The sequence below is a fragment of the Anser cygnoides genome, chromosome 13 (assembly GCF_040182565.1).
Source record: "Anser cygnoides isolate HZ-2024a breed goose chromosome 13, Taihu_goose_T2T_genome, whole genome shotgun sequence".
Taxonomy (NCBI): Eukaryota; Metazoa; Chordata; class Aves; order Anseriformes; family Anatidae; genus Anser; species Anser cygnoides.
The window spans coordinates 1,149,258-1,177,083 of record NC_089885.1 but is presented as its reverse complement, the minus strand read 5'-3'; the positions used below and the strand labels follow the sequence as shown (position 1 = coordinate 1,177,083).

The 27,826-nt window shown below is 40.3% G+C and overlaps 1 protein-coding gene and 1 long non-coding RNA gene across 12 annotated transcripts in view; one reads left to right on the top strand and one right to left on the bottom strand.

Annotated features, from left to right (window-relative positions):
• GRIA3 (glutamate ionotropic receptor AMPA type subunit 3) overlaps positions 1–27,826 on the bottom strand; it is a 606,096-nt gene that overhangs the window by 143,953 nt on the left and 434,317 nt on the right. For 2 of the 11 annotated variants that reach the window (XM_048070799.2, XM_048070800.2), the window contains 4 exons: positions 8,597–8,647; positions 4,360–4,529; positions 3,178–3,353; positions 1,273–1,431 (listed from right to left, as the gene is read on the bottom strand). In XM_048070799.2, coding sequence (XP_047926756.1) covers positions 1,273–1,420 — 148 coding nt within the window. In that variant the 5' untranslated portion in view covers positions 1,421–1,431; positions 3,178–3,353; positions 4,360–4,529; positions 8,597–8,647. Of the gene's footprint in view, positions 1–1,272; positions 1,432–2,085; positions 3,153–3,177; positions 3,354–4,125; positions 4,237–4,359; positions 4,530–8,596; positions 8,648–10,792; positions 10,906–27,826 lie in introns of those variants that run through there. The other 9 variants (XR_007165837.2, XM_048070797.2, XM_067005236.1 and 6 more) reach the window with 8 other exon arrangements.
• LOC106038549 (uncharacterized) lies at positions 3,370–8,740 on the top strand. Its single transcript, XR_001208681.3, has 3 exons — positions 3,370–4,213; positions 7,818–7,918; positions 8,606–8,740. It is a non-coding gene; the product is annotated as an uncharacterized lncRNA (long non-coding RNA).

The following is a 27,826-nucleotide window of genomic DNA, read 5'->3' as shown; positions in this document are numbered from 1 at the left end:
CCTACTTCAAAGCCCTTTAAAAAGTGTAACGCTGCACTAACAAGAAGCAGTCACATGGGGGATATGTTTGAATATGAACCCCAAATTTGCCCAAGTAGTTCCTTACTATATATTTTCTAACCACCACATTTCTCAGAAAATACCCGAAATCCAAGGAAGAATCAAATATCTACTCCTCTAGCCTTCCTATTATGTAGCTCAGGGGAGGGTAATAAGAGCTGTCTAACAAACAAAACTGAAAGAATATATTCAAAACATGAAATTGTTTTAAAACAGGACACAGTAGTTCTCAGCTCACCAATACTCTGGTATTTTAGTACAATGCTTCCTCTTTGAAAATTTTATACTGTGAATATATGAAGAGGAATCTTGTTCATACCAGAAAGTTAGTACATTGCATTCAGGGGTTCTTTAGATCACATACAGACATATTTCTGTATACTGCAAAGTGCATGCAACTACCTTGCAAGAGGACTCCATTCATTTTCAAAGGTTTACGATAACAGCTGCATAAAACTGAATATGGACATATCAGTAAAAGAAATATTCAGGAGCCACTATTGGTAAAGGAATGCTTTATTAAACGCAGAACACGCACTGGTCTTTCAGAAAGGGATTTCGCATTTTAACACCATGATAATACTACTCAAAGTTCTATTTTGCTTCTTTTGTTAATAAATGCTCAAATTATGCATATGAACTGCTTGTGCAGAGCTATTTCTCATAATGCTGAGCATTCTGATTCCATTTTCTCTCCCCTCAGCTCTAATGGTATTCATCAGTTGACAGACTCTTCAGTTTTTAACAGGACTTTCACTGTAAGAAAACAAGGTGGTATTTCAGGGCAGAGGAGGTAAGAAAGCCCCTCTAGTTCTGTCCCCTGAAGGTCACTTGTGAACAGCTGTTTCTGATTTACTCCTACATAGTATTATTTGCAAATTATGCTGCTTCACATGGCTAGGCTGTAGCCTTAACAGAAAAGGGATGTTACTTCAGTGGCAAATAACTGATCATGGCTACACAGTGCTGCTATATAAACAACACGGCTGTTTTTCTGGAAAACAAAACTAAAAGGATTGGAAAAAGTGGTGAGAGAACTTTCCCCAAGGTATTATTCAACCACATTATGCCGCAAATCCACTAAGCCTCGTGTTAGTACACACATTTGTTGCACTGTATTCTATGAACAAGTACACAAGGCTGCCAGGGAGAAATCAAATGTAAAGACAGATAACAAAGAAATATATTTTTTAAAAGCATGTATTTACTTACAAGCATTTGTCACTGAAAAACTGTTGGAAGAGTCCAAGTGGTCTACATGATAGTTCAAATGGAAGGGCTTTTCTGTGGTGTTTTGGTTCGTGTTGTATAACTGCACTGCAAATCGAAACGCGCTGTGCTCCTGAACAGTGTTCCTCATGAAAAGTCCACCTAGGATGAGAGAGAAAAACGGGAGAGGGGATAGAAGGTATTTCAGAATGAATTGTTAGCAAAAGCAGCGGTAGTAAGTTACATTTGCATACTAGCAGCCTAGGCGTGAGATCATCATTTGGGCAGAGCACACGCACGAAATGCCAACCCTGAAGTTCGGCTGGCGAAGCCCCCCGTAGCCCCCCGAGCCCTGGGGGGCTGCAGGTGGCCGCCGGCACCCCCGAGCCCCAGCCTCTACCCCTGGGGGGATGAAAGACCCCGGCCTGAGCAGCGGGGCGCCGGGCTCGCGGTGTGACAGGCGATGAAGGGGAAAAAAAAAAAAGGCACAAAACCCTAAGTTTTTCACTCGCACGCCAGCAGCCTGACGGCTCCCTCGGCCACAGGTTGAGGGCACAGCGCTGCGCTTCACGCCGCCGCTCCTTAAACCGCTCTGCGGTCCCGCACGGAGACGGACCCCAGCCTCCCGTCGGTCCCGGGGTGAACAGCAGCCGCCCCAGCAGCCCGGGCACCGCTCCCGCATCTCCCTGCCGGTGCGGTAAGGGGCCGGAGCCGGGCTGGCCCCGCGAGCAGCCGCGGCCGCCCTCGCCCCTTTTCCCCGGCCGGCTGCTGCTGGCTTCTCCCCGCCGCCCCCCGGCGCAACTGGGTGCCGCTTACCGATGCTGATGGTGTTGGGGAATCCTCCCCGAGCCTCCTCCAGCAGCCCCGCCAGCAGCAGCAGCAGCAGAGTCCGGGGCGCGCTCTGCCCCATTTTCTTCAGCCCCTGCGCTTCAGCCCCTAGCACGAAGCGGGCGGCTCGGGCATGGGCGCGAAGGGAGCCTCGGAGCAGCCAACGGTGGTGCTGATGCTGGCGGAGGTAGCGGGGAGGACGATCCCCTCCTTTCTTCTTTTTCTTTTTATTATTTTTTTCCCCTCAGATCCCTCTCCTCTTGTCTTCACCCCAGCCTGGCAGGGCTCATTGGCTGCGAGGTTTGCCTTTCTCTCCCCACCTTGTCTCCATCAGTGCCCCCCCCCCTCCCCCCCCCCCCCAGCGCATGGGACTTCCCCCAAAGATGGTGGGGAGCGGAGCCGCCGAGGCGCTCCGCCCGGGCCGGGAGGGGGAGATCGATCAAACTTGGCGGGGGGCGGGCTCGCAGCCGCTCGGCCTCCCCCGGCCCCCGTTGAGGGGCTTACGGGCGGCGGCAGCTGACCGGCCTCAGGGGCTGCGTCTGGTCCCTTTAAAGCTGCATCGCCTGTGCGGGTGTGCGTGTGTGTGTGTGTGCGTGTGTGTGAGAGTGAGGGAGAGTGCGGTGCGTGCGGCTGCCTGAGGGGAGGAGGAGAGCGGAGGGAAGGGGGAGGCGACGCAGAGCCGCGGGGAGGGTGAGGGGATGCGGCCGGGGTCCTGGGCCGGCATGGCGGGCGGCTGAGGAGCCGCAGGGACCGGGGGCAGAGGGCGCCGTGAGGGCCCGGTGCCGCCGGGGAAGCCGGGGCTGAGGGCGAGGGCCCGCCTGAGGGGAGAGGGAAGCGGCAGGGCAGGGACAGGGCCGGGGATGGCACAGGGCAGCGGGAAGGGACGTCAGGACGAGTTTATCCCGCACAAGGAAATATTAGATCCTTCCAAACGTCCTCTAAAAGAGAGAAATCCAGCAAAGTCTCTCCGTTGCCCCTTATGCTGTGCAAAATGACAGACCCGGAGTAGCAGAGATGCTAGATCTCCACAGGGAGCAGGCAGACGGGTGTCAGGCACCCCATGTACCTCTTGGTACCCACCCCTTGGCTGAGCATCAATCTTGTTACGCCCCTGGCCTGTGGACACGTACGGAGACACTGTGCTTTTGCTGGAAATTTGGTTCTATGGCATGTTGATCTTGCACCCGTCTCCTTGACATCTCACTGTATGGAGCCTGCAGCTCTTTTCTCTTCTTGCTGCTTTGAGGCTCACGGAACTGTACAAAATGGAGACAGAAAAGAGATACTAGGTCACCCAGTCCATCTCCTAGGCCCAGGGAAGATTGTTTTACACTTGATGTTTTCTTTTCCTCTGATTTCAGCAGACCACTTTCCCTTGGTCTGCCTCTGATTTTTTTTTTTCTCCCTCGTTAATCTCAGGCTGGTAGGTTTTTTTTGGTCTATGTACAGTTGAGTTAGGAATAATATCAGAAGCACTTGGCTTTGCATTTGCAGTATAATTAGCCAATGATACTGGCTGTAGCTTCATGTAAGTAAGTACTTATGTGAGACTAGCAGATGACTGCACACATGCAGTTTCAAACTGCTACTCTTGAAGGATGCCAAAGGCACAGATGAATAACAGGGCATCACATCCACACAGCAAGAGCTGTTAAGCACATGTATGACTTTACGCACACGTGTGACTCCTGCTTACTCCTAGGTGCATGCATTGGTTGCTATATGCGTGCTCCTTTAGGAGAATCATTCCCAGAAGATGGAATCTATTCCAGTTCAGGCAGGGTAGAGATCAGGCTGTAGGGTGGCTGGGAATGTTCCTGCTTTAGGTTCAGATGGTAGTTGACACTTTATTTCTTTAAATAAAGAAATGTTTTTCTGTAGAGATATGTGGAGAATATCTTTATATCGGTAGCACTCTTCTAGCCCAAAGCACTCTACTAATATTATTTATGAATTCCCGTAGACACGCCTGTGAAGCAGGATTGTATTCTTCTCTTACAGATGTAAGAATCAGGGAAAGCAACTGACCCAGCTCACCCAGGCAGGAAGTTTCAGATCCAGAATTAAGACCACGAGCAACAGCTGGTCTTTACTGTAAAGCACTCTTCTCTCAAAGGTCCTTTGGTAAAAATAGCAGACCTAAAAGTTACAGACAGCTACATGAAACTTAGACTTTCAATATACTTGTGAAACACATGTTCCTATAGGCTAATAAGTTGTCTTTTTGGTTGCAAACGATGCCTCTTTCCCCACTCTACTTACCTCCAGTCCATTTCTAACACATTCTTCACACAGTCTCCAAGTCCTCTTTTGTGTCCTTTCATAGCAGCCCTGCTTTCTTCCCGTGCACTTGCTCTCACAAATTTCTTCTTCCTGTTCCTCCAGCTGTGTATTCCAGCCTGACCCCACTTGACATGCCTGATTATGATGTACTGAAAAAATATGAAAGAAATTATGTTTAACATTATAAATGTTAGGACATATGAGAAGAAATTAAATAACCAGTAATGAAGGTGGCATATGGCAGAATCTCATTTTCACAGATAGCCAGTAGGATGGGTACCTGATCCCAAATAAAATGGTACTTAACAGCCTCATCTCAAAATTGAGAGTCTCGTTATAATCTAAAATGAATCTGTGCTAAGAGGCAAATAAATTTTCATTATCACATTTCTCCTCCCGAAGCCCCTAACATTCACATTATTATTAACATTTTCAAAACACACTAGTTTTTTGTTATGCATCTCATGGTAATGTTTTTAGATACAAATGGTACAGCAACAATCCTATACAGATTTTGAAGAATCCCAAAGAGACTACATCCCTGTTTCTTTCTTACAGTGAACCCAATCTATCCTAGGGCAAAATAGTATGATATTAGTTGGCTTTATGTGAATATTAATGCCTTACAAATAGTTTACATACTCGGAAGTTAAATGACTCAAGTTAATGAGTTCTGTGGTAACCAAGGTCATACCAGATGCTTTCCCAAACCTTTCCTAACTAAATACAACCAAGATTTTGCAGGATAATCAGAGTTTCATGTTCAGATGATTCACAGTGCCCTGGGGCACTAGGGGATTCTGAGTACTATCTACCTGAGCCAGGAGGAGGTAATGATTTATAATTAGCTAATGTGTTCTCATTGTGATGTCTAATACTGGGTTAGAAAAATGCTAGAGAATTTGGGACACAGCGTTCTCACTGAGCTTTCTGATGTTACTAGGCTAAATCCATGGTTTTAGCATAAAGTCATGGCAAAATCTACACCAGGATTCTCTGGCTCAAACTTCACCCTAACTGCACTAAGCTGATTTTAGCACTTTTGTAATTCCCAATTTTTAATTGCAAGAGAGAAGTTCAGGCAGTGAGTTTCCAGAAATCATTGTGCTTCTCCCACTACCAACCTAACTAGATTATAATTGCCAATAAAGGTATTACCAATTGTGTTTTACAGCCTTGAAAAATTATTTCAACCAGTTATTTCTTCATAAAAACAGGAGATACAATTAACTGAACTTTATGTTAATCTCAGCATTTTGGTTAGCTAAACCAATTAATTCTGCAATTGACAGTTTACAGATAAAGTGATAGGCAGAGAGAGAAGCAAAGACAAAAAGGGATTCAAGAAGAAGATGAAACTACAGATAGCAGCAGTCAAAGGGAAAGTACAGTGTCAAAAGAGGGAGAATGAATTTAGACATTGTAGTTGCATATATTTCAGAGAACAGGTCAAAGGACATCTAGTTAAAATTGATTAAATTATGAGTGGGCATAGAACAAACTGTTGAAGCTCTCCTGTTTACCTTTCATTACCAAACAGTAACAGAGACATAAAATTAAATTAAAAAGCAGCAGAGGAGAGACAGTTTAACAGAAATACTCTGCTATGCAGTTTATAGCTAATCTATAAAGCTGCCTTCTACACATTATTCTTGGCAAAAATAATTGTTTTTAAAACCTTAAAAATTTATATGAATTAGCAGAGTAAATCTGTTAGATGAAAAAGCTATTGGGATTAATATCCACAATTCATGGCAGAAAGTAGCTGCTAGATGCCTCAAGGAAGACCTGGTCTTCCTGCGCATGATGGGAGTTCATCGTATGTTTAACCTTCTCTGAAAGTTTTTGCAGAGACAGTATAGGAGACTGGGTGAATCATTGATTTGTTGTTATTCATTTTTTGCTAAGAATAGTCAACAGGTGAAATCCTGGAACACCAGAAACGTGTGGTAGGTTTGTTTCCTCTGTCATCGGAGCTAGGATTTTATCCACTACACCCTGGCAGAATAATACTGTCTGGCATATAGGAATATGTTCTAGCACATGGAAGGGTGATCAAGATTTGTATAGGATCAGGCTCGATGAGGAAACTTGTTGACAAATAAGTCATTACTCCATTATTGGAGACATTCAACTTTAGGTAGCAAATTCCTGCATCAACTTTCATCAGACTTGAGCACGGATTGTTACAGTAATAACCTATATATACTACAATTGCACAACTAAGACAAATGTGGAAACAGCATGTACAAACGTCTTCATTTTTCTTGAGTTTGTGGTATCTTAAGGATCCATATTACTAGTCCTTCTAAGAGCTAGGGGGTGGTGGAAGTGTAGGGTTATTATAGTCCTATAATGTCAGAAACAATTTATATTACCTTCTGCTTTTTGATGAACTGTACACTAGGCACTGCTGGCATAACATAACCCTGCAATTCTTATTTAAACCCTTTTGCTGAGTGCATCTATATTTATTACTTAAGGAAAAAGTAAATCAAAAAAGTAACGGTATCCCATATACACTGTCAATAAAGTGAATCCTCTTTCTTTTTCTTTCATACCTATAAATACAGTTTTCAAGCAATCTTGAGAGTTAAAACCAGTTTTTAAACCACTTAGAACTCTGTGCAGAATCTGACCACTATTTTATTTCTGTGTATAATTACTGAAGTATATTAAAGACAATCTCCTTTAGCTGTAAGTAGTGAATAATGACTTCAGATAACTGCTTGCCAATCAAAAGTCCACTTTTCTCCCAGTATTTGTTTGTATATTACTATAACTCATTTCAGTTCAGATCTATAATAGTGGTTTTTAGTGAAAATATCTGTTGAAAAAGCTCATTGATTCTTGGAAAGGGATGTCTATACAATAAGAATATACATTTTTCACTGAAGTTTAAGGATTTCAGATTTGATCTGTTCCACTTGATCAGAGAGAGATCCCTCTCCTCCCCTAAGCAAGTGGTCTGGTAGTTACAAAGTTTGAGTTATGCAAGAAATTGACATTCACCTCTGTTAATTTCGAAGAACCTGTGTTTTTACTTCTGGAGTGAGCCTTTGCAGCACTAAGGTAGGAAACCAGGCTTTTTTTTTTTTTTTCCTTTTTTTTTTTTCAAGAGTCCATTCACTTCATATAAACAAGATATTAATACGGGAATGAAATTTGACAGAAAAGGAACTTTAAGCTTTGTCTTCATTAGTCCTAGGAAATATATTGTCTATGGGGTGTTTGTCTCTCCCTTGCTCTGTCACTACCCAAAAAACTTCACCTGAACATGAAAAAAAACTCTCCCTGTGCAACTTCCATGAAAAGAAAGCATTTCCTCAGAGGAAAGAGGTACATAGAGCATACATGAGAGGAATGAGCAGCTCTGCTACTTTTAGACCTTTATTTTCTCTCACCTAGATACTTAACCTACCATCTAATTCCAACAGCATCTCAAGCTCTAACAGGACAATAATTGGAAGAAAAATGCCAACGCTGCTAGCAAGGTGTCAATACAGGGAATTTACAGAACAATCCAGAATCTAAGAAGGTAGTAGAGAAAAATCATATGAAGAAGAGATATATCCTATTGTAACATCACAGTCTAACCCACAGGCTGGAGATTCTGACCCCTGTATACTGAAAGATCGAATCCACAGTCTTTAAATCATATTTTGTCTTATTGTGGAGGACTTGCATTGTCTATCTGCACAGAGATGAATTCCACCTAACATGATTTGTTTTATTGATTTCAGTGGGATTAACTGAGAGTACAAAGATGACTACAGTTGTATACTTACATTGATATGAATAACACAATGTAGTTCTGATAATCTGCAGTGTTCAGGAGACAGCAAACCCTTCAGAAACTCAGTAGTTTATTTGAAAAGATCTTATATTAACAGTATAGCCAATGTTAACAGAAGCATTCTCATGCTTTATAAAACTTCTATTCCCAATTAAAAGTTATTTGGCTTTGTAACTCACACCTTGTAGCAACTGTGCTGGGTCTTGATAATTACAGTATGAAACTGACTATTTGATTGCTCTTTCAGCACAATAGAAGGCATCAGAAGTGAAAAAAAAACAACCCTGCAAAATGGTTTTGTAGTAGCAATTCTCACCTTATATCAATTTGAAGAGTCTTAAGCATTTTCCAATAGATCTGCCATAGTTCTTATGCAGCAAATAGAAGTCGAATGACAATAGACTTACGTTTCTTAATTACCTTTTGCAGACGCTTCAGAAGTATCCCATGAGCCCCAAGGAGTCCACAGTCCTGATTTGCAGGAAAAGAGATATTTATTATCATCTGTTAAATGTTTTAGTATCAGATTGTCTGGAAACTAATGTTGAACAGGTAAACTGCTATAATCCTGTTTTTACTTCAGTTCTGTTGTGTCCTTATAAGCACCCAATACTAACTAAGCACTCAAGCACTAACAAACAAGGTCACTGCTATCAGTGACTGCCCATTTATGGGAAGCTTGTCTAACCCATGATGTTGCTAAAACATCCTATTTTTGTATTTTGAAGCACTGGATTGTATACATAGTCATTACTTTCAGTAAGTTTCGCTTGTTGAAACTTCACAAGCAGACTTCACAGTGTTATTGACTGGCAAAGTCTAGGAAGAGTCACCTATTTGTCTGGTGTTCATTTGTGTATCTTAAAAAATGAAAAACAATAAATGTAAGTTAAGTAAAATCCTTCCTTTCAAGGAGTGAGATGCCATTTCCTTGGTACTTGCAGTAGCCGAGTGTAATCTAAAAACCGTTACATTTATTAAACATCATTCTATTGACTTCAGTGGTCTTTGAATAAAGCTAATAGCGTATTTTGTAGGATATGTAGCCATATCCATATTCTTGAGGTGCATGAGAGGTTAGGGACAAGACTGGAGAGGAGAGGCAGGACTGGAATTTTTACTTCAAATCTCTCATAAGCTATTTGTTCTTCGTACATCAGAAAGTAGATAAAAAATCAAATATACAGAAAGTATAAAATATGAGTGTGGACCATTCTATTTTGTGGGAAGGTGGCAGAGACATCACCTTAGAGTTCTACCTTGAAATCTGTTTACATAAAAATCACTCTTTTTCAGGAACTGGAGCTTTGCCACCTATATCTAGGTTATGGACACTGGCTCTGAGAAGCATCCAACCCAACAGTTAGTTTCACAGTGATAAATCAGTTAATTAAATTTCTGAAAGCAAGACAATTCAGAACTGACCTTAGCACCTTCTTGTTAGGTGGCTATACACAGTCATCAGAAGTGGTAGGTAAGAAGTGGCCAGTTTTACACAAGGTTTCATTGGGGGCACAAACATTAAGTGTGAGGTAGTGAGTTAAAGAGGAAATGCAAACACATAATTTTAGACTTAACTCTGAAAGTTCTTGCTTTTGTGTTGCATGGCAGACCTTACACATTACTTTGATGTACTGTTGTTATTTGCAGTGTAATCTTGTATAATAATTAACTCCAACTGATCCACTGCAGTGCAAAGTATTGGGGCCCATTAAATTGGACCATGAATACACAGTTGCTTTCCTTATTTCTAACATAATTATACTGTTGGAGAAAAAAAAAAAAGGCAGATTAATGGAAAGGTGTTGCCAAATAGGACTCCTTGGTGCTGTAAATTTCTGGAGTGCTGTTACAAGGTTTTGAAGTATTAACTACATATGAAAAGCGACATGCTGGAAATCTTTTGGAAAGCACTTGTTTCCACTATTTTTTAGGGAAACATTCTGCTGTCAAAGATGAAGGACAATGACAGCAGTACCAAAGGCCATGTTTTCACTGCAAGCTTATTCATACTTCTAGGGCCACCCCGTTCCACACAGCATCGCACAGGCCCTTATGCCTAGATATACATGAACTTTGAACCTGGCTTTGCCAAAGCTCAACTCAACTTCTAAGTAGATCACCAGTTATAAAGTTTTCAAGGAGGAGTTTGGCTTTAGGGCACACATGAAATCATATGTTTGCTATATACATCTGCTTGGATTATGGATTCAGTTTGGAGAATAACTATCTCTTGCAGACTTACCAATGTATTGAAGCATGAAAAGCAAATAAAACCTGTCATAAGCAAGAAGGAGACAGAGCGTTATTCTAATTCTATATGAATTGGACCATAATGACTCCTGGACCCTGTAGTTTATGAGTCATTTGTCTCCCATTTGGCTCTTGCTAGAAACTACCTGCCAGTTCATATACCTCTTTGCAGCTTTTAACCCTTCTTTCCACATGCTCTGTATCTTTTTGCAGAAGAATACTGAAAGATGCCACCTCAGCAGGCTGAATTGTAGATGTCAAAAATGGCTAGCTGTAAAATATCCTCAGAGTGTCAGGAGCCCCCTCAGCTCCTGTTCAGTCAGCAGTCAATAGGAATTCTTTGTAAAGATAAATTATGATTACCAGCCTGGTGATACCACTCTAACATGCCAGTTCACACACGACTTCTGGGTAGAGGATCCTGTCTGAGGAGGAAAAAGAGGCTTGGAGATGACACTATAAGCCAGAGGATGGAACTGTAATTCAGGAAAAACAGTTGTTGTTCTAGAACACTCCACGAGACAATATGTAAAGAAACTCAAGTCAGTGACACAAGAAGAATCCTGAGAAATAGCCTTGCAGTCCTACTGGCAAAGCCAAGTAAATGTCAGGCCATGATGGACATGTTTCCACGTAGGCCTAGAACTGTGTGAGGTTGGTCATGTACTCCAGATATACTTTGTAGTTTTAGCTCAGGCCACAGCCTCCTCGATTGCAATGGGAGCTTTGCTTAAGCTAACAGTTATTTCACATTGGAAATGACATCGGGAACTTCATGAGAGTGCTGAGATTTGCATTTAAAACAAGACCAGAATCCAGCTGTTTTACTTGTTCTCAATGAATGCATTTGCCATACTTTGCACAATAATGAACTGAAAGTCAACACATTTCTCTATATTTTCAGTATGAAATGTATGAACCAGCTTTTTCAAAAATCATAAGAGATTATTCCTGAATTTCTCGAATTTACTAAGAATCATTTGGTCAAATAGCAGAGTCCCCATAACTTTATACTCACATATGCCTTGATTATGATACATTTCAAATAAGCTGATAGTGATCTTCTAAAATAGATACATGAAAATACTTTCCTCAGAACTATAGCTGTAAGCTAAAAGTGCAAAGATCAGCTGACAGCACTTCTCACATCCGTCAGCAATGTTCATTTTTGATGACAAAACATAACTAAAATTTCCAAAATTGGTTCATCAGGGAAGATCTATACTTTCAATTTAGTTGGTGTTCATCAAAAGGCTTTTGCTGAATTACTGAGGCTTTGGAACACACCAGACCATATAAGCTACTCAAGCCAAAGAGAAACTGCATGGCAGCTCTTAGTAGCAACAGCATTTTTCGAAGTTCACAGACTGTGTCAAGGTCATCAGAGTCATTAGGCCCCAAAATATAAAGATGTAACCTTGAGATAAATTTCTGGTTCCAAGTACAAACCCTCAGTGACTTCAGTGGACATCACACTGGACTCTGAGTTATTAGATCACAAATGCAAGAAGGAGGAAGCATTATTCTAATTTCATTTTGATGAGGTCAGGACAATGAAATCTTAAAACCATGCAGTACATATATGTGTACGTTCCCTGAAAGAGGAAATATATTTCTGATTCAGAAGTTGGAATGCTTCCAACTGACCCCAAAATGAAAAACTTCCCACAAGTTTTGTAACAAAACAGCATTGTGGAGTCCCAAGTATCTCTCTATTACTTGTACCAAACATATTCCTTTTAAGATTAAAAATGCACTTTCAAGCTCTCAGTTCTGCAAACTCATTTGGGGCCTTCAGAGTCGAGTTACATTTTTCCCCTTCCCAGTCTCACAACCAAGTACAGTCTTTAAACACTATACAAGACGTGTGATGGTTTCTGTGCAATACCACTGCCTTCTAATTGTACCCCCAGTGATGTCCTTGCAGCTTGAAGCCTGTCAGTGGGGTTGTCATGGTTTAACCCGGTCGGCAGCTAAACACCTCACAGCCGTTCGCTCACCCTCTCCCCTCCCTCTCTGGGAAGGGGGAGAGAAACGGGAAAGTGAAGCCTGTGAGTTGAGATAAAGACAGTTTATTAAGACAGGAAAATAATAATAATAACAATAATAATAGTACTACTAATAATGTGTACGAAACAAGTGATGCACAATGCAATTGCTGACCACCCGCTGACCGATGCCCAGCCTATCCCCGAGCAGCCGGCACCCCACCCCGGCCAGCCACCCCTATATATTGTTTAGCATGACGTCAGATGGTATGGAATACCCCTTTGGCCAGTTTGGGTCAGCTGTCCTGGGTCTGTCCCCTCCCAGCTCCTGCTGCACCCCCAGCCTGCCCGCTGGCAGGACAGAGCGAGAAGCTGAAAAGTCCTTGGCCTGGTGTAAACACTGCTCTGCAACAATTAAAACATCAGCATGTTATCAGCGCTCTTCTCATCCTAATCCAAAACATAGCACCCTACCAGCTACTAGGAGGAAAATTAACTCTATCCTAACTGAAACCAGGACAGGGTTTTATCAAGCGTAACACACTGAAACTTCTGAAACTTTTGAACAATCCTTTTGAAACTACATAAGAATCCAGCCAGCACCTGCAAGCTGTGTTGCTCTTTCTGGCAAACAGAAGCAAGAGAGGAGCAAAAGCCTGGTTTTGGCGTGAAAGCCAGCATAACTGATTCTGAACCCTGAAAGTCTTGAGCAGGATTGCTGGGTGAGGATGTGCAATAAACACCCCCCTCTCTGGGCAAAACTGCTCAGGTAGGGGTTAGCAGGTATTGTGGCTTTACAACTTTTCCTTCTGTTCAGCGGACTACATGATTCAGTTTCCCCAAAATGATTTGGAGATGAAAGGCAGTTTGATCACAAAAGCAGCTCTGTTGTTCCAGGAGCAGCATGGAAAGGAAAGCTGTTTCACACAAACACAGGAATAATGTTCCCTACCTCTGGATTCAGACTGTCAGAAAACTGTCTATATCCTCCCTAACCTTCACCCATCTTGCCTGATGTTTTTTGGTATTTCAAAGTCATGGACAGGTACCCTCCTCCAAATAGAGCTGTTTTCTAAAAAAGGAGAATGAGAAAATTTTAAGGTTATACCTTCATCTTCACTAGAAGATTTTTCTGCCTAAAAACAGGATTACAGACCTCAGGATCTGGCCCCACAGTTTATATGCAGAGTAGTGAAATCATGCCATAACAACAATTTAGGAAGCCAAAAGGAATATAAACACAAGCAAAGATTAGTTAATATTGAAATATTTTGGTTGTTCAGAGATAAATTCAGACACTAAGCACAGATTAACTGGATTTGGGGCTATAGAAATGACTGTTACACAGCAAGGTCAGGGCTGAATGAAATGACTAGAAATCGATCAAATGTACGAAGTACTATGGGGGAACAGGGCAGTTAATCATTTCAAAACTTTACTCTGTAAAATGTACTGTACATGATCGATGATGGTGGAGATAATAAAACAAGCAGCCTATACCTCTGCTCCAGATATAAATATGCTGGAATTGTGTTTGGGCTTAATTCAGCACAATTTGGGTTGTTAATTAATGATTCTTTAAGCAGAAGGTAGAAAAATTAGCTCTGTTATTTCTTAGGAAATTATGTCTTACTTTCAGAATGCATCTGGCTGACATTGTTTGTTAAGGACCGGAGTGATGTGACTTCTGGGGAGGCTAGGGAGGGAATATCCTTCGTTTAGACTTCTAAAAACCTATGTGGGTATAAACTGCATATGCTTTTGGTGCAAGAAACGCTAACTGCTTGGCATCCGTTTATTGGCAGTGGGATATGCATTTACAAGCCCCTTTTCCGTCCTAGCTCCAAGGGATTAACAATGCACCAATTCTTTGAGCCTCAGGGCCTGATTCTGTACCACTGAAGTCAATAGAAGCGTTGTTATTGACCTCAATGGGCACAGGCTCGAACCCTCAAAGAACACATTATGTGATACATGTTTTTTAAAAAAGGGCTTAGCGGTTTTTTTTGTCTGCAAAACCAAGGATGACTAACTGATAGAAAGAAACTGAAATAGAGAGGTGAAAAAACAAACTCTGATTCCCCGGTTAGGCAACTGACTCTGCATGTGAGCACCGTGTCACAGCAGACAGAATAGCTGCACTAAGTAGCTGCATTTTGTATTGCATTTAAACTGTGAATAATACCCTCTGACATCAAGTCTCTAATTTACGTCCCTGAAAACAATATAAATCAGTAAAAGCAGCAGTAGCTCTATAACTCTGAGAAGCCTGGTTACTCTGTGGTGAGACATAGGTGCAGGAGCCTATCTTTGCTCCTCTACGTTAGAGAATTTTAACAACTGTGCATAAGAGGAACTCTACTAATTTTTCTGCCATTCCTTCATCTGCCTCCAGGAGCCCACATCCTAACTGACGTGGTCACATAAATCTTAGAAACATTGCTAAGAGCAAAGGAAAACTAAGACTGTTTTCATAACCATTTACCACTACATTCAGAGTTGTAAGCAAGTTAATGACCGCAGGTAATAGCATAGATCCTGTCTAACCACAAATAGCCAATGGCTGCACTTTCCCCTTCTAGTTTCAGTATTAATAACAAACTTTGTTTTTCTAAACTTAAATCTATAAATGGAACAGCAGGGCCTGTGCATACATATTCACGTGAAAAACCCTCAAGAGGAATTAAAGGCAATAGCACCATCCATCTTCCTTACATATTGAATGAATGAAGTATCGGCTCTCGGTTTTGAAAGCGTCACTGGTCACCCCAGTCACATCCCATTGCTTCTGATCCTGCTCTAGTTGATTTGCAAACACATCACCTCCTTCAAACAGCTTTGCAAATACTTCCAGTGAGAATGCTTATTTGGTCAAATCCTTGGTATATCTTATTTACCAAAAACAGTCTTGGGGAAAGAAAATTTATTCTGTCACTGGCATGTATAAAAGGGGGAAGGAAGCCTTCCCTACTACTTCCAGGCTGAAGCTGAGCACATCGGCAAATACACTATTTAGAGAGAGGGGAGGCACTGCAGAGGTCTACTTGTACTACTAGGGGTTAGAGCATCAACTCCCAGACACAGAGACATTTTGTAACACCAAACCCCAAAACATTTTCTCAAAAGTCAGTGCGATTATTGCATCCTCGTGGTGCAGAATTTTTAATGCTGAGCAGCTAGTACATTTTATGAATTCATCACTTTGCTGTTGAACACTGGCATGCACTGATAGCTAGGCACAAAAAGCTCCAGCGCTGTACAGAAGTGGCATTCAGCCTTTGACAAGCTAAGAGCTACTTTGTCATCAAACAGAGCTCACAAAACCATGAAAGAATGAACCGCATTTAAAATAGAGAAATGTGCACAGGCAGTTTATGCGAGAGTTAATACACTGCTCCAAACAAGTCAGCAAAATCCACAGCCAGGAGCAGTGTTTTTCAGAGCACAACCAAAGACCTGGACTCATCGGCTATCTGTCACCCGTCTCAGAAGACTGGTTCTGGATAAGTCAATATATACGTATGTGTGTGGGCACACTCACACCTCTATTTTTCATTTCAAATCGCCTGGGGACAGCTGACATATCACCTTCAGGACACCATGTGATGTTTTAATCAAATATTAGCAAGGAGCTCGAAGCAGCTTGGAAGCCACAAGTGGGATACAAGATACTGGAGCACTGAAATATGGCATCAACAAAATAGCATTAATTCGCTTCATTTTTTCTTGCTCTTCGCATGCTGTTCTTTGTTAGGATGCTCTCTCTATTGCTTAATTCCTCTGAACTGATATGAAAAAAAAAGAAAGAAAAAAAAGAACAAAGAAATACCTCTTAAGCAAGATAACCCAGCTTGGGGTTTTACTAAGAAACTTTTGGTCTATTTTATACCTTTATACTGTCCAGCTGCCTAGATTAGGACAGCAAACGAACATGAATGGGGGATTGTTGCATTCTAACAATCTCTAAAGTTTAGGAGAAAAAGCTTTTGCAAGTTTTTGAATATGGATTTTGGTTACAACCCAACCTTGTCACCCTTTCTTGTGCAAACTTCCCACTGTGATCAGTGGGACTTCTGAATATTTAAGGAATACATGGGAACTTGTTATTTTTTCTCTTAGGTTTCTAAACTGTTAGAGGAATTTGTGTCAACCTGGGAGGAAGGAGAAGAACATGAGGGAGAGTGAACAGAGCTAGATAATGCTGTGCGCCAAACGCTTCCCAAACAGCCCCTTGGCATGCTGCTATTATGTCGGAACTGCAGCCAGAAGCGCTACATTTAGGAGTGCAATATCTGCAAGTCCCTTATGAGTAAGTTTTCAAACACAAATCCCATTCACAAATATTACAAATAACAAATAATGTTGCAATATTTGAGCATATGCCCACAAACACAGATTTTTTCTTACTCTTCTTTCAAGAAAAGAAAGGAAGGATGTTCAGAATTCCCTTTACTGAAATATTTATGCCTGGTGTGAAAAAGTGAAGGGCACATTTTTAGTAACCAAAGTCTCTACAAGATAAACATGAAACTCCAGCACAGCTGGTGCTTGACAGTGGAAGTATTTGTCTCGTCGAATTTTCTGTTAGGGAGATCCTTCATTAGTAAAATAACCTTTATGGTATTCACTCTCAGATTGCTTTTACTTAGGCAGTGCTTATTACTAAATATGTTATCTTAACATTGTAAGTTCCAGCAGATCTTAATCTTTAGTGTTGAGGTTTCTGAAAGCTGTAAATATTTGTTTTCAGAATTAAAATCAGAAAGATAAACAATACATTTATCAGTGTTTCTGAATGTATTGACATACACCTTAGTATTTATGTTTTTCCCACTACATTCCATGTTCACATATTTTTTCCATTTACCTTTGATATTTAAGCTATGCTGTACTTTATTTCTAAAGCAATAAGGCTTTTGAACATCATGATTTCACCTTTTGAGCCTAGAAAATAATTTGTTTTGGAAATGGCAAAGGATGTACTAAAAGCCTTGTTGAACCTGGCTGGAACAGGCTGATTTGTCTGCCTTATTTTTATTATCATCACAGGTTCCACAAAATAGTATTCCAAAACCGCATGTTTTCATTCTATAATCAAGCTGAACATGTTGCCTGATCCAATACATACAGTCTGATCAGCTTCATGCCAACCATTGCCATTTCATTACTGTCCAAATGACACATAACAAGACAGAAGTGTCACTTAAAACACATTACAAAGAGTTCCCCAGCTGGCTTTGAGATTTATTACTGTGCTGAGTAAGATTGCATTTTTAGTGACAACACTGCAAAGGACTCTGAGTGATTTGAAAGAATACAGTCAGCTTATGGAGGTGAAGCATGCATTACAGTGACTGTGGGAAAGAAGAACTGAACTGGTATCGTCAACCCATATTTAGAACCATTTCACTACAAGGCAGAATTTAAGTTTTTTCTGTCCTGAGATAAACACTTCATATAGTCAAAATGTTACCAGTCTCTACTACAGGGAAAAATCTGTCCTGGACTTCCACTAGTGCTTTTTGTTATTGTAACCATTAATTCATACAGGTTTAAAAGGAAGCATGTGGCTAAGAACCTGTAGCTACTAAGGTTGATAGCTGTACAAGGTGACCTGCAATTTCTCCTTATCATACACCATTCATGGTTTGACTGAGGACCATTTCTAACAGTACCGAGAGAGTACTATTGGCACTGTGTTACTGCGGTAAGAGTTGCAAAATCTGAATTCAACCAAGGCTTCAAAATCCTCTATTTGAAAAACTGTACAGATTTAGGACTGGATAAGATGCAGCAAATGCCCCTTCTTTGTATGTAGCTTGCATCAAAAACTGTGAGGGAGAATGCTCTGGAAACTTCAACCAAATATAGCAGGTATAGAGCAGCTAAAGCAAGGACCTTTGGTCATTCAGTGATTGTTTAATACTTTGTTTTACATACTGCTTTCTTCTTTCCTAGTCTGGTAAGACTTCTGACTGTTTTTCATTTTGCTGTAAGAACTCCAACCAGCTGCTTTTACTCTTCCAGAGCAGAAGGAAAGACGAACACGCTTTCCTTCCTCTTTCAGTAGGATAAGACATGCACCAGGAATGTGCATGATACTGTCTTTTTCACCTGTCCTGCCTCTGGATTATCTACCTACTCTGACAGTAGGTGGAATTGGTCCACCATTTGGACCAAACGGAACCGAAGAGGAATTGGTCTCCATGGAAATTGCTGCTACAAACTTCCACTAGTTGAGGCTAGACAGGTTTCATTTTGTTAAGCTAGGACATAACATTTTTAGTTAATTTTTGCTAATTTCATCTGCTGAGATGTTTGAAGTGGGTTCCCTTCTGTTTTTCTGAGCAAGCTCAAGTGGTTCGTTCCTCACGGCCGCTTGTTGTAGTGAGGTGAAGGGTTTTCCCAAAGTCTGTCACACAAGGTAATGAACTGCTTGGTTGAGGCTGGTTCTTCACTGAGATATTTCATGAGATTCAAGCCTGTAGAAGCTTAGCTCAGATGCTGACAGCAAAGTTGAAAACTATGATAGTTTTGAATGAATGATGCTGGAAACTGGTTCACCTATGGTCAAGCTTTTTATAGGAAAGAGGCTTTTGAACCTCTTACTGAAACCACAGTGAACTTCAGCAATCCAGAACATTTCTGCACCTAGCAAGATATTTATGGCTAAGCCTTGTTATAGGTCGTACACTGAGTTTGTTTTAGAGGATTTTTTATGCTGCCTCTGCAAAACAATTTCTTGCTCCAGCAGCTCCCAAACTTAAATTTTAGCCTACAGTGCTCAGTCCACAAAACACAGGATTAGCATTCAAGTTTGAAGCAAATCAAACAATCACTTGGGATTCATTCACAATTATTTTAGGCTTTTAAGGGCAGCAGGACTAAACGTTGGTCAAGAACTGTAGAAAAGGGCACATGGGAGGACAACCTCAGTACATCCAGGTGTAACAGCACTGAAGTCAACAGTTACATTTTTGACCTGGCTCCAGTATGTTTATTCTGTAGAGAAAGTTTCCTCATGCTGTAAATTACTGTAAGATTAGCATTAATCTGACTGAAATGTCCTGGGCAGTACAATTCTCAGGCTAATTCTATTACGCAGATTTTTTCCACATGCTAGTTTGAAATGTTATCATATGATGACAAATGTAAGCTTTTTAATTGGATTTATGTAAATCCTTTCTTCATTGAAGCTGTTGGAAGGGATCTGTGGTTGCTTATAGAAACCACACACTGAAAAAACATCACAAATACCTTGTAAGAGTCTAGGTTTTCTTCAGCAATCCAAGCTTCAGAATAACTGTTTCTGGTCTACTGCAGACTTCCAGTCCTTCTTCCTATTATAGCTTCACATGAGATGGCAGAAAACCTTCCACCTGACCATGATCTTTAGCACTGTCAGCTCTTAAAAAGAGTGCACTTTCAGAAAGGAACCAGGAGCAAAAAGAATAGGTTTAAATCTCTGCTTGTCTTAGCACTCTTATTTGGTCATTCTCTCTGTAGATTGTACAAACTTTAAATGGTTCTCATCCAAATGGCTTTCATTTGTTGTAGTTTCTATTAGAGAATTGGCAGATCAAAAGACTCATTCTTTGCAGCTATACAAGTGAGCAAGAGACTGAAGGAACAAGGAAATTGTCCTGATGCCACTTTCCATACCTCGAAACCAACACAATTAGATTCTTTGATCTCAGAAAGTCTGAATACAAAACAAATCACTGAAATTGTCGCTTTTTAGCACACTCCATTGATTTGTATTTTTTAAGTTCAGTACACAGCAGGGCTGTGCTCCAGCTGGACATCCCAGGGCTCAGCTACAATCCATTCAGTAAGTAACTGCTGCTGCTGGCCTTCAAGCACAGGAGTAGACTCACTGGTTGCGTTGGGGCTACTCACACTTAAACTCGATCATATAGTAAAGTGCTTTGCTGGACTGGGGCCTCCATATCTCAGACAAAATTCCTCGATGAATTTGCCAAGTCTCCTTCCTAAAGGTCAAAGAAAAGGCCTCTTCTATTTCCTACTGAACTTGGGGGACCTTTGAAAGCATTCTTAGTACACATATTATATGTATTGAAAATTAGATGACCTTAGTCACAGGAGAAAGAAAATAGTATAAAAGCTAAGGGTTAATTACAGCACCTTAGATAGAGACAATTTAATGAAATTTCTTTGTTCTTATTTATGTAGTTGTTTTTAATTCAAAAGCAATGTTCTATTTGGATGTGGAGATTCAAGTAACACTTTCCAAAATATGAAAAGCTAAATGCCACATTTACAATTGTTTCTGAAAAGGGTTGACCTTTATTAAAGTAACTGAGTAAATATAATTCCGAAGGTTTTGTTTCCCTTGTAAATTAAATGGTATGTTTGTAGATGGAAAGGTCAATTTTCAGTAAAGCTGAGCTTCAGAAAACATCACCTTTCTCAGCTAAATCAAAGGAGTTAATTAGTTTTACAGATAGAATACATAATATATAATTCCCTTATCTTTGTTTGAAAATCAATTGTTTATGGCATAAAGAGGATAACACGTGTCATCATTAGGCGTGAATGCTTTTTGCTGCAGCAGCAAATATAAACTCAGTCTACCAAACACAGCTTCATAAATGTTAGACCTATCCTCTGAGAGGCTCCGTGTAGGGGAGTGTATATCAAAATCATACCTGATGCCAGATTTCATGTATTTAGTAAATTTATTCCCTTTTATATGAAAATACCATAGTTTCTACTAATAAAAAATGCACTAGGAAAATACTGCTAGGCATTGATAATGCATCGAGAACTCTGCAGTTTAATCTCTTTCCTCCTTGTTCTTAATAAAAATCTTTTTTTTTTTTTTAATTGTCACTTTTACAACAATGTCAACATGAGACCACAAGCACAAATTAATAAGCATCTGAACCAGTCAAACGCCTGGGTGTATTAACTGAAAGGAGACTGGAAGGCCTAGCTTTTGCTGCCTAGGTTTGTGATAGGTCTTACAACACACTTGTGAGGAGTACTGAGTGCCACATTGCTTTCGTAGCTGTTTGTTACAGAGAATACTGTTTGCTCCTTTTGACAGAAAATTATTGGCCTAAGAGACAGCACCTCCTGACCGTACAGCCTTCAGCCTCCCTCTTTGTATGGCTTTCCAAAGTCAAGGGACAGAAGGGAACATTTTGTCTCTCTAGCATCTGTTTAACCCAGCAAGTTTCATGGGCGTCTCCAGAAGGAAGACATTTGAAGTCAGACTTGTAGAAGATGCTGGAAGAATTCAAATAGAGAGGTACCACCACAGCAGAGTGACTGCAAGTTAGTTTTCTTCTCCCATGCCTATGGAGGGTATCCAGAAATTTTGCATAGACCTTCCTTTCCTATAGAGCTCTGTATGGGTTAGGACTGATATTATTTATAGCGAGATAAATGTCTGTTCATAGAAATCTAATCTGATAAAATTCCCCATAGGATAGATTCTGTACAACAAATTCCACACACCCATGCCTTGTCTAAAGCAGCACTATTAGCTTTATTTAAAAGTCATTTAAATATCATTATACCTCTCTTTCTCCATACAAACAGAAGAGATCTAATGTCGATATTTGTTCTCTGAGAAGGGTGCCATATGACGGGAAAAAAAAAGAGACTATGATGAAATTGTCTGAAGAGACAAGTGAAAATAAAACAGCTTATGTTGAGCACTGAGATTTGTAATAAGTGATGTTCCGACAATAGACATCTTCATTAAAAGAAAGGGAAACCTAAAAGATAAACAGCAAAAAAATTACCGGCAGATTTTCCAAGCTGCTTCACTTTTTATTACTAGCTAGGTGACCCAATCCTTCACAGTGGTTCTGCCATGTTTAAACTTTGCAGCTGTTGCAGATAATCTAACCTTTAATTTTGTAGTGAACAATATTAAATTAAACAAAATTATTCTTGCTCTAGCAGAGATCTGGATCAAAGTGATTCCAATGCTCAGTGTAGACTAGGTCATTTGTACTCTGGGACAGAGATTCAATTGAGGCTTCAACAGCAAATCCACGTTACTACCTTGCAGCAGGCTCTAATGTGATTCTAGCACTACCAGCCTAACCAAATGCAGTTTTATAACAGTTAAGTGACTATACAGATGTGTGATTTATTAACCTTTTTAATGTTGTGCTCTTCTGTTCGATTTTCTGGAGAGGTGCATTCCCCGTATCCTAACAATTTTGAGGCAAATAGTCAATGCTAGTTATTGAGTTCGTCTAGGTTGAAAATAAAATAGCACATTCCAGACTCTGAACAGATGATTCCTGTTTAAAAACATCTCCATCCAGTGTACATGTGGAAGGTATGTGAACAGAATGGTATGATTGCTTAGATACTACACGTGGATTTTAAAAAACCCTAAAGTATAGAGGAGATACAAAGATATAGAGGAGAAATGAAAGCTATCGGCACTGGGAGTTGAAGCTGGAGATGTTAGACCAACATTTTTCTGACGTCCTCAGTACTGCAGGTCCCAACCTGCTCTTGCCATGCACAGGTAGTCTGCTAACAACAGTTTCACAGTGACACTCTCAACAACATTATGCTCTCCTTGTGCCTCTCCTTACCTTTCTACAGAGCAGTTCTATGGCAAACCTGTGCCCTCTAGCTTATTAAGAGAATCATTTAAAAGGTACAGCTCCTCAGGTGATACTACAGATGTTGAAATAGAAAAGTTGTACTACAGATGTTGAAATAGAAAAGTTGTAAAGGATACTAGAATTTTGGGAGTGCTGTGGAAGTTCAGTTGAAAGTGAGCAATCAGCAGGCACAAGTAATTAAACTCTGCCAGTGCAGTGAATATCACATCAAAACACTGAGCTGTATGAATGCTGGGATCTTCAATCAGATATTGCTCATTTAAAAATGGAGCTGTGCAACAGTGGCCCTATCTCTTGTACTCATTTTTCTTGGAGCAGCAGCCTGACATTTCAAAAGATGAGAAGTACCTTTCAGCTTGAATAAACTCAGCAATCTATCTGTAAACACATTTGGCCTCATCTTGAGAAATGTCAGATTTCTGGAATGAACAGCATGGGTACAGTATTTGTGTCAGTATTTAGACAGTCACATGTAAGAGAGCAAGTGTGGTTGCAACCTTCTATACTGCACTATTGCAGGTACAGTACTATAGGAAGAAAATGCATGTTACATCCTGAAATAGGCTGACATCTTTGTCCTGCTGTGACAATAAAATAGTAGCAAAGAGAAGCAAATGACTGAGTCAGTAATGGGATAGAAAGTTTCTCTTACTTTCTTCTGTCTCATTGTAATCATGTCTCTCAACTGCTGGGTTTCTGTGGAGGAATCCTTCCTGACACTAGGTGACAATCACTGTGTTCATTCACTGTTGTTATTCATTGTTGGGGTTCTGGTATTGTCACTTGAAATCGAGTCCTTGCTGTGTTGAGCATTATATATTACACAGAGCAGAAAAAGGAAGTTCCTACTCTGAAAAGCTTGCAGTCCAGGGAGACAAAACAAATGTGAAATGAATGACAGCCTCCAAACAATAGCAGGGCCACTGCTTGATTTGTGTGTGTGTTTACAGCAGTGGTTTTCAACCTATGGTTTGTGAGCCCCAAGGGTAGTGGTCTGTAAGATATCCAAGGAAGGTAACTAAGAAAAGAATAAGGCCAATACTAGTAGGCTTATCTTTACAGAAATGTCTGCTTCTCTGAAAGGTGTTTAGGGCCTCGATAGTGAAAAAGCCTGAAAAGCGTTGTATACAGGCTGCCGTGATCAAGGCTGTCATTTATAACACCCTGAGACACATCAGCTCATATGATCTGGCTACTGCTTCATACATCCCTAGGCTCACCCCAGTCTTACCCCAACCACCTTGTGAGTGGAGTAGAGAACACCCAGCACTGTGAGGTACCTCCAGGTTTGCCTCACCAGGAGATCCTGTGCTCAGAGAAGCCTTGCACAAGATTTCACAGCAGCACACTCAAATCACAGACCCCTCAACCTAAAAAAACCAACAACAAAGAAAAAACACCACACCTTTGGTCTTTTGATGGAAAGGAAGGACACTTAGGCTCTCCTTACTACTTGCTTTCTTCCTTCCTCCATTGGAGGCACCAGACAAGGAGATACCTGCTGGCGAATAGCCATTTACCTAGCAGCAGCTACCAAGTTATCCTGCTTGAAATTTGCAGAAGAACTCAATTGCAGAAGAACCTATCTGTCTTAAGCCTTCTGGAGACCCTGAACGTTGGAACAGGTGTGACAATATTACCAGAGATGTCATTCCTTGGTACTGCATAGAGAGGAGAAGCACATGGCTCCTGAACTCGGGTGGCTTATTAAAGTCAGGGAATGTCACTAGTCCTCCAAAACGCATGCGGTACTATGCTGTTTTTTTCATAAAGCAATTCATTCTCTTACAATCTTTCAGAGAATAAAATTTTCACTGACTCAATAAAATATACTAAAATTGCTCATAATGGCTCTGCTTAGGATTAGGTGGGAAGCCTTTATATCGGCCAGTATATATGGTTTTCATTGTTAATGTCCAGTATTCAGTGTGCATATTGTAAAGTATAATGAAACAGGAAAAAATTACTTTCAGATGCATTTTTGTTCTGTATTTTGTAAGAACAACAATACATCAACCTTTCTAATATTCTTTTCTCATGATTGAGTGTGCCTATTTGGTTTGTTATTGTACATAGGTAAATCTTACAACATCATTCGGCAACTGTTACGTTCAAGCTGGAAAGCTCTTAGTTCTGATCCCACTGCTTCCTCCCTTAAAATATCACCTTGTGCTAAGGGTGAGGAACAATAAGGATGACACACAAGAAATCTGCATCCACTCTGAGAACATTTCTGCTTCCTCAAAACACCTGCTTTGCCTTATGGCTGGACACTTTGGGCTATTTACTCCACAAATATCTTCCAACACTGGATGGAATTCTGATACATTTTCCATTTCTCTTTCTAAAATTTCTGATCATCCGTAGAAATCTGCAATTTGTTAATTTTGGCCAGTGCTTCTGTCTCTCTTTCTTCTTTGTTGCTTTAGAATCAGAAGTATATATACATTTTTATATAATATTATATATATATATTATTTTTTTTCCTGTGAAGATAAGAATGGAGAGCCAGTAAAGTCTTTGCTGTTGGTACCAACTAAAACTTGGCCTTGCTCAAATATATTCACATCTAAGGAAGATCAGATACTAAAGTGATACACCTGTATCTGTATGATATCAGATCAAAGCCCTGTACATATGCATCCATAAAACAGAGGTAGCTCACAGATAAATGAGATCCTGATTCTCTAGCTAGGTACTATTTGTTCTGGAAATGCAACCTGAAGTTCTCTTGATCAACTGCTTCTCATATTTATGACCTCCTTTACACATAAATAGAATTACTCCAATGAGAAAAGCAAACAGTGTGCAGGATTACAGGATTTCTAAAGGAAACACTCAAAATACAACCTCTGGTATCAATTAAGAGGGCAATACTTCACACAATACACTTAAAAAGCAGAAAAGCTTATTCTGTGTTTTGATATGTTTTCAGATCACCATACACAGATAAATTCAGCCCAGGAGTCTTACAGGTTGTAGTAGGTGAGCTCTTTCTCAACCATTAACATTTATTTTAGCACACTTTGGCAATCTGAGAAAATATCAAAGAGCTGGAAATTGCCAACGTAGTCCTGATATATTAGAAGGATGACCTAGAGAATAACAGATTGGTTCATCTGATATCAATGCATTCAGGACTGTGTCAGCAAACATCCAAACCCAAAAACAAAATGAATGCCAGTCAGCATTCCCAGAAGGCAGATCTTGTTATTTTGGCAGGAGTGTCTGCCTGGCTGATAATGGCAACTCCCTGGAGGCAGGGTACATGAATTCTTCAAGGCACCTGACTTAGTACCACATCAAATTTTGCTTTAAAAATGCTTATTACAGCGACATAAAACAGGAAAAATTAGACGGATTGCTGGCCTACAGACAGATCACAAAATATAGTTGTTACTGAGGGGATATCAACTTTCTTGCGCCTGTTGGTAACACTCAAGGACTGGTTTGTGTTCCAACAAGCTCCAGTATTTTTATTACCACCAAAGTTGGCAGTAAGGAGAGGCTGCTCTGTCAGTGTGGTGTGACTCACCTGATAAAACGAACGCAAGTCAACACAGTATTTTTAATTTTTACCAAACGTGCAACCATCTATCTAGAACATGGATGAAAATGATGCCAAAAGGATTAAGAACTTCATCTCTGTTCACCCGATGCAGAGAAACTCCTGAGTCATTATACACAGTTACTTCAAATGAGCTCTCACTGCTGTTCTGAGCAGTGCAATCTAATATCCTTGGATGAATAAAAGGAGGAGGAATTATCAAACTATCTAATCCTTCTTGACAGCAATGGCAAGAACAGTATTAGAGCCTCACATCTATGAAATGCTAAAACCACTTAAGAGAAGTGGAGGGAAACCATGGGAGTAGGAACCCCCCCTAACTACAGGGGTAATTAACTGCTGGAACAGGTGGCAGATTCACAAGTGCTGACACTTGTCAAAGCATTCAATGAACTTTAGCTTGGCTTGGAACTGAAGAAGCCTCTTGTTCACGTGGACTGAAAAATAAATTTTGTAGACCATAGAAGTGGGATGCAAGTTTTATTTCAGTGAGGTGAATTCATGTTTTCTACTATTTACCTACCTCTAACATAATACTTTTTTTTTTTTTTTTTTTTTTTTTTTTTTTAGCCTTTAGATACACTTCATTTTGAATCTCAGATTTCAGTCTCCTTGATTTACTGGGCTTATTAGGTAATGGAACTTCTTTGATCTTTTAAACCAAACTGAAATGGAAGACAGACTTGGAAAGCACTACGCCAGATGAGATTTGGCAAGGAATCAATATTTTACAGTTTAAATATGTATTAATCCATAGCAGAAGTAAACCATTTTAACTTTTTATACAGATATTATTTTACCCTTGTGAAAGTGTATAAAAGTGCATAAAAAGTGTATATTATGAACTTATTTTGCTGAACATTATTTATGATACACTTATCTCATTGGGGAAAAGAAACAGCTAGTGATATCTGCCCAGGGAAAAATTATTGGGTGGTAGTTTCAAAAGAGCTTGAAAGATTTAGACAGTCAATTCCCAGTGAATTGAGAGTTATGACAGGAGTTATGGCTCTAAATCATAGAAGCAGTTTTGAAAATCCAGCTCCTCTTTCCCCCCTTTAAATTTAATTGAATTCATTTATCTTTCATTTGCTTATTGTGACACTCTCAGGCAATCTGAAGCTGCTTCAGAAATAATAACAGGCAAGAGATGTACATACAATCCTCCACTCCTGGCAATACTGCATTCTGGACTAGAGTTGTGCTGATGGCTACCTCTCTA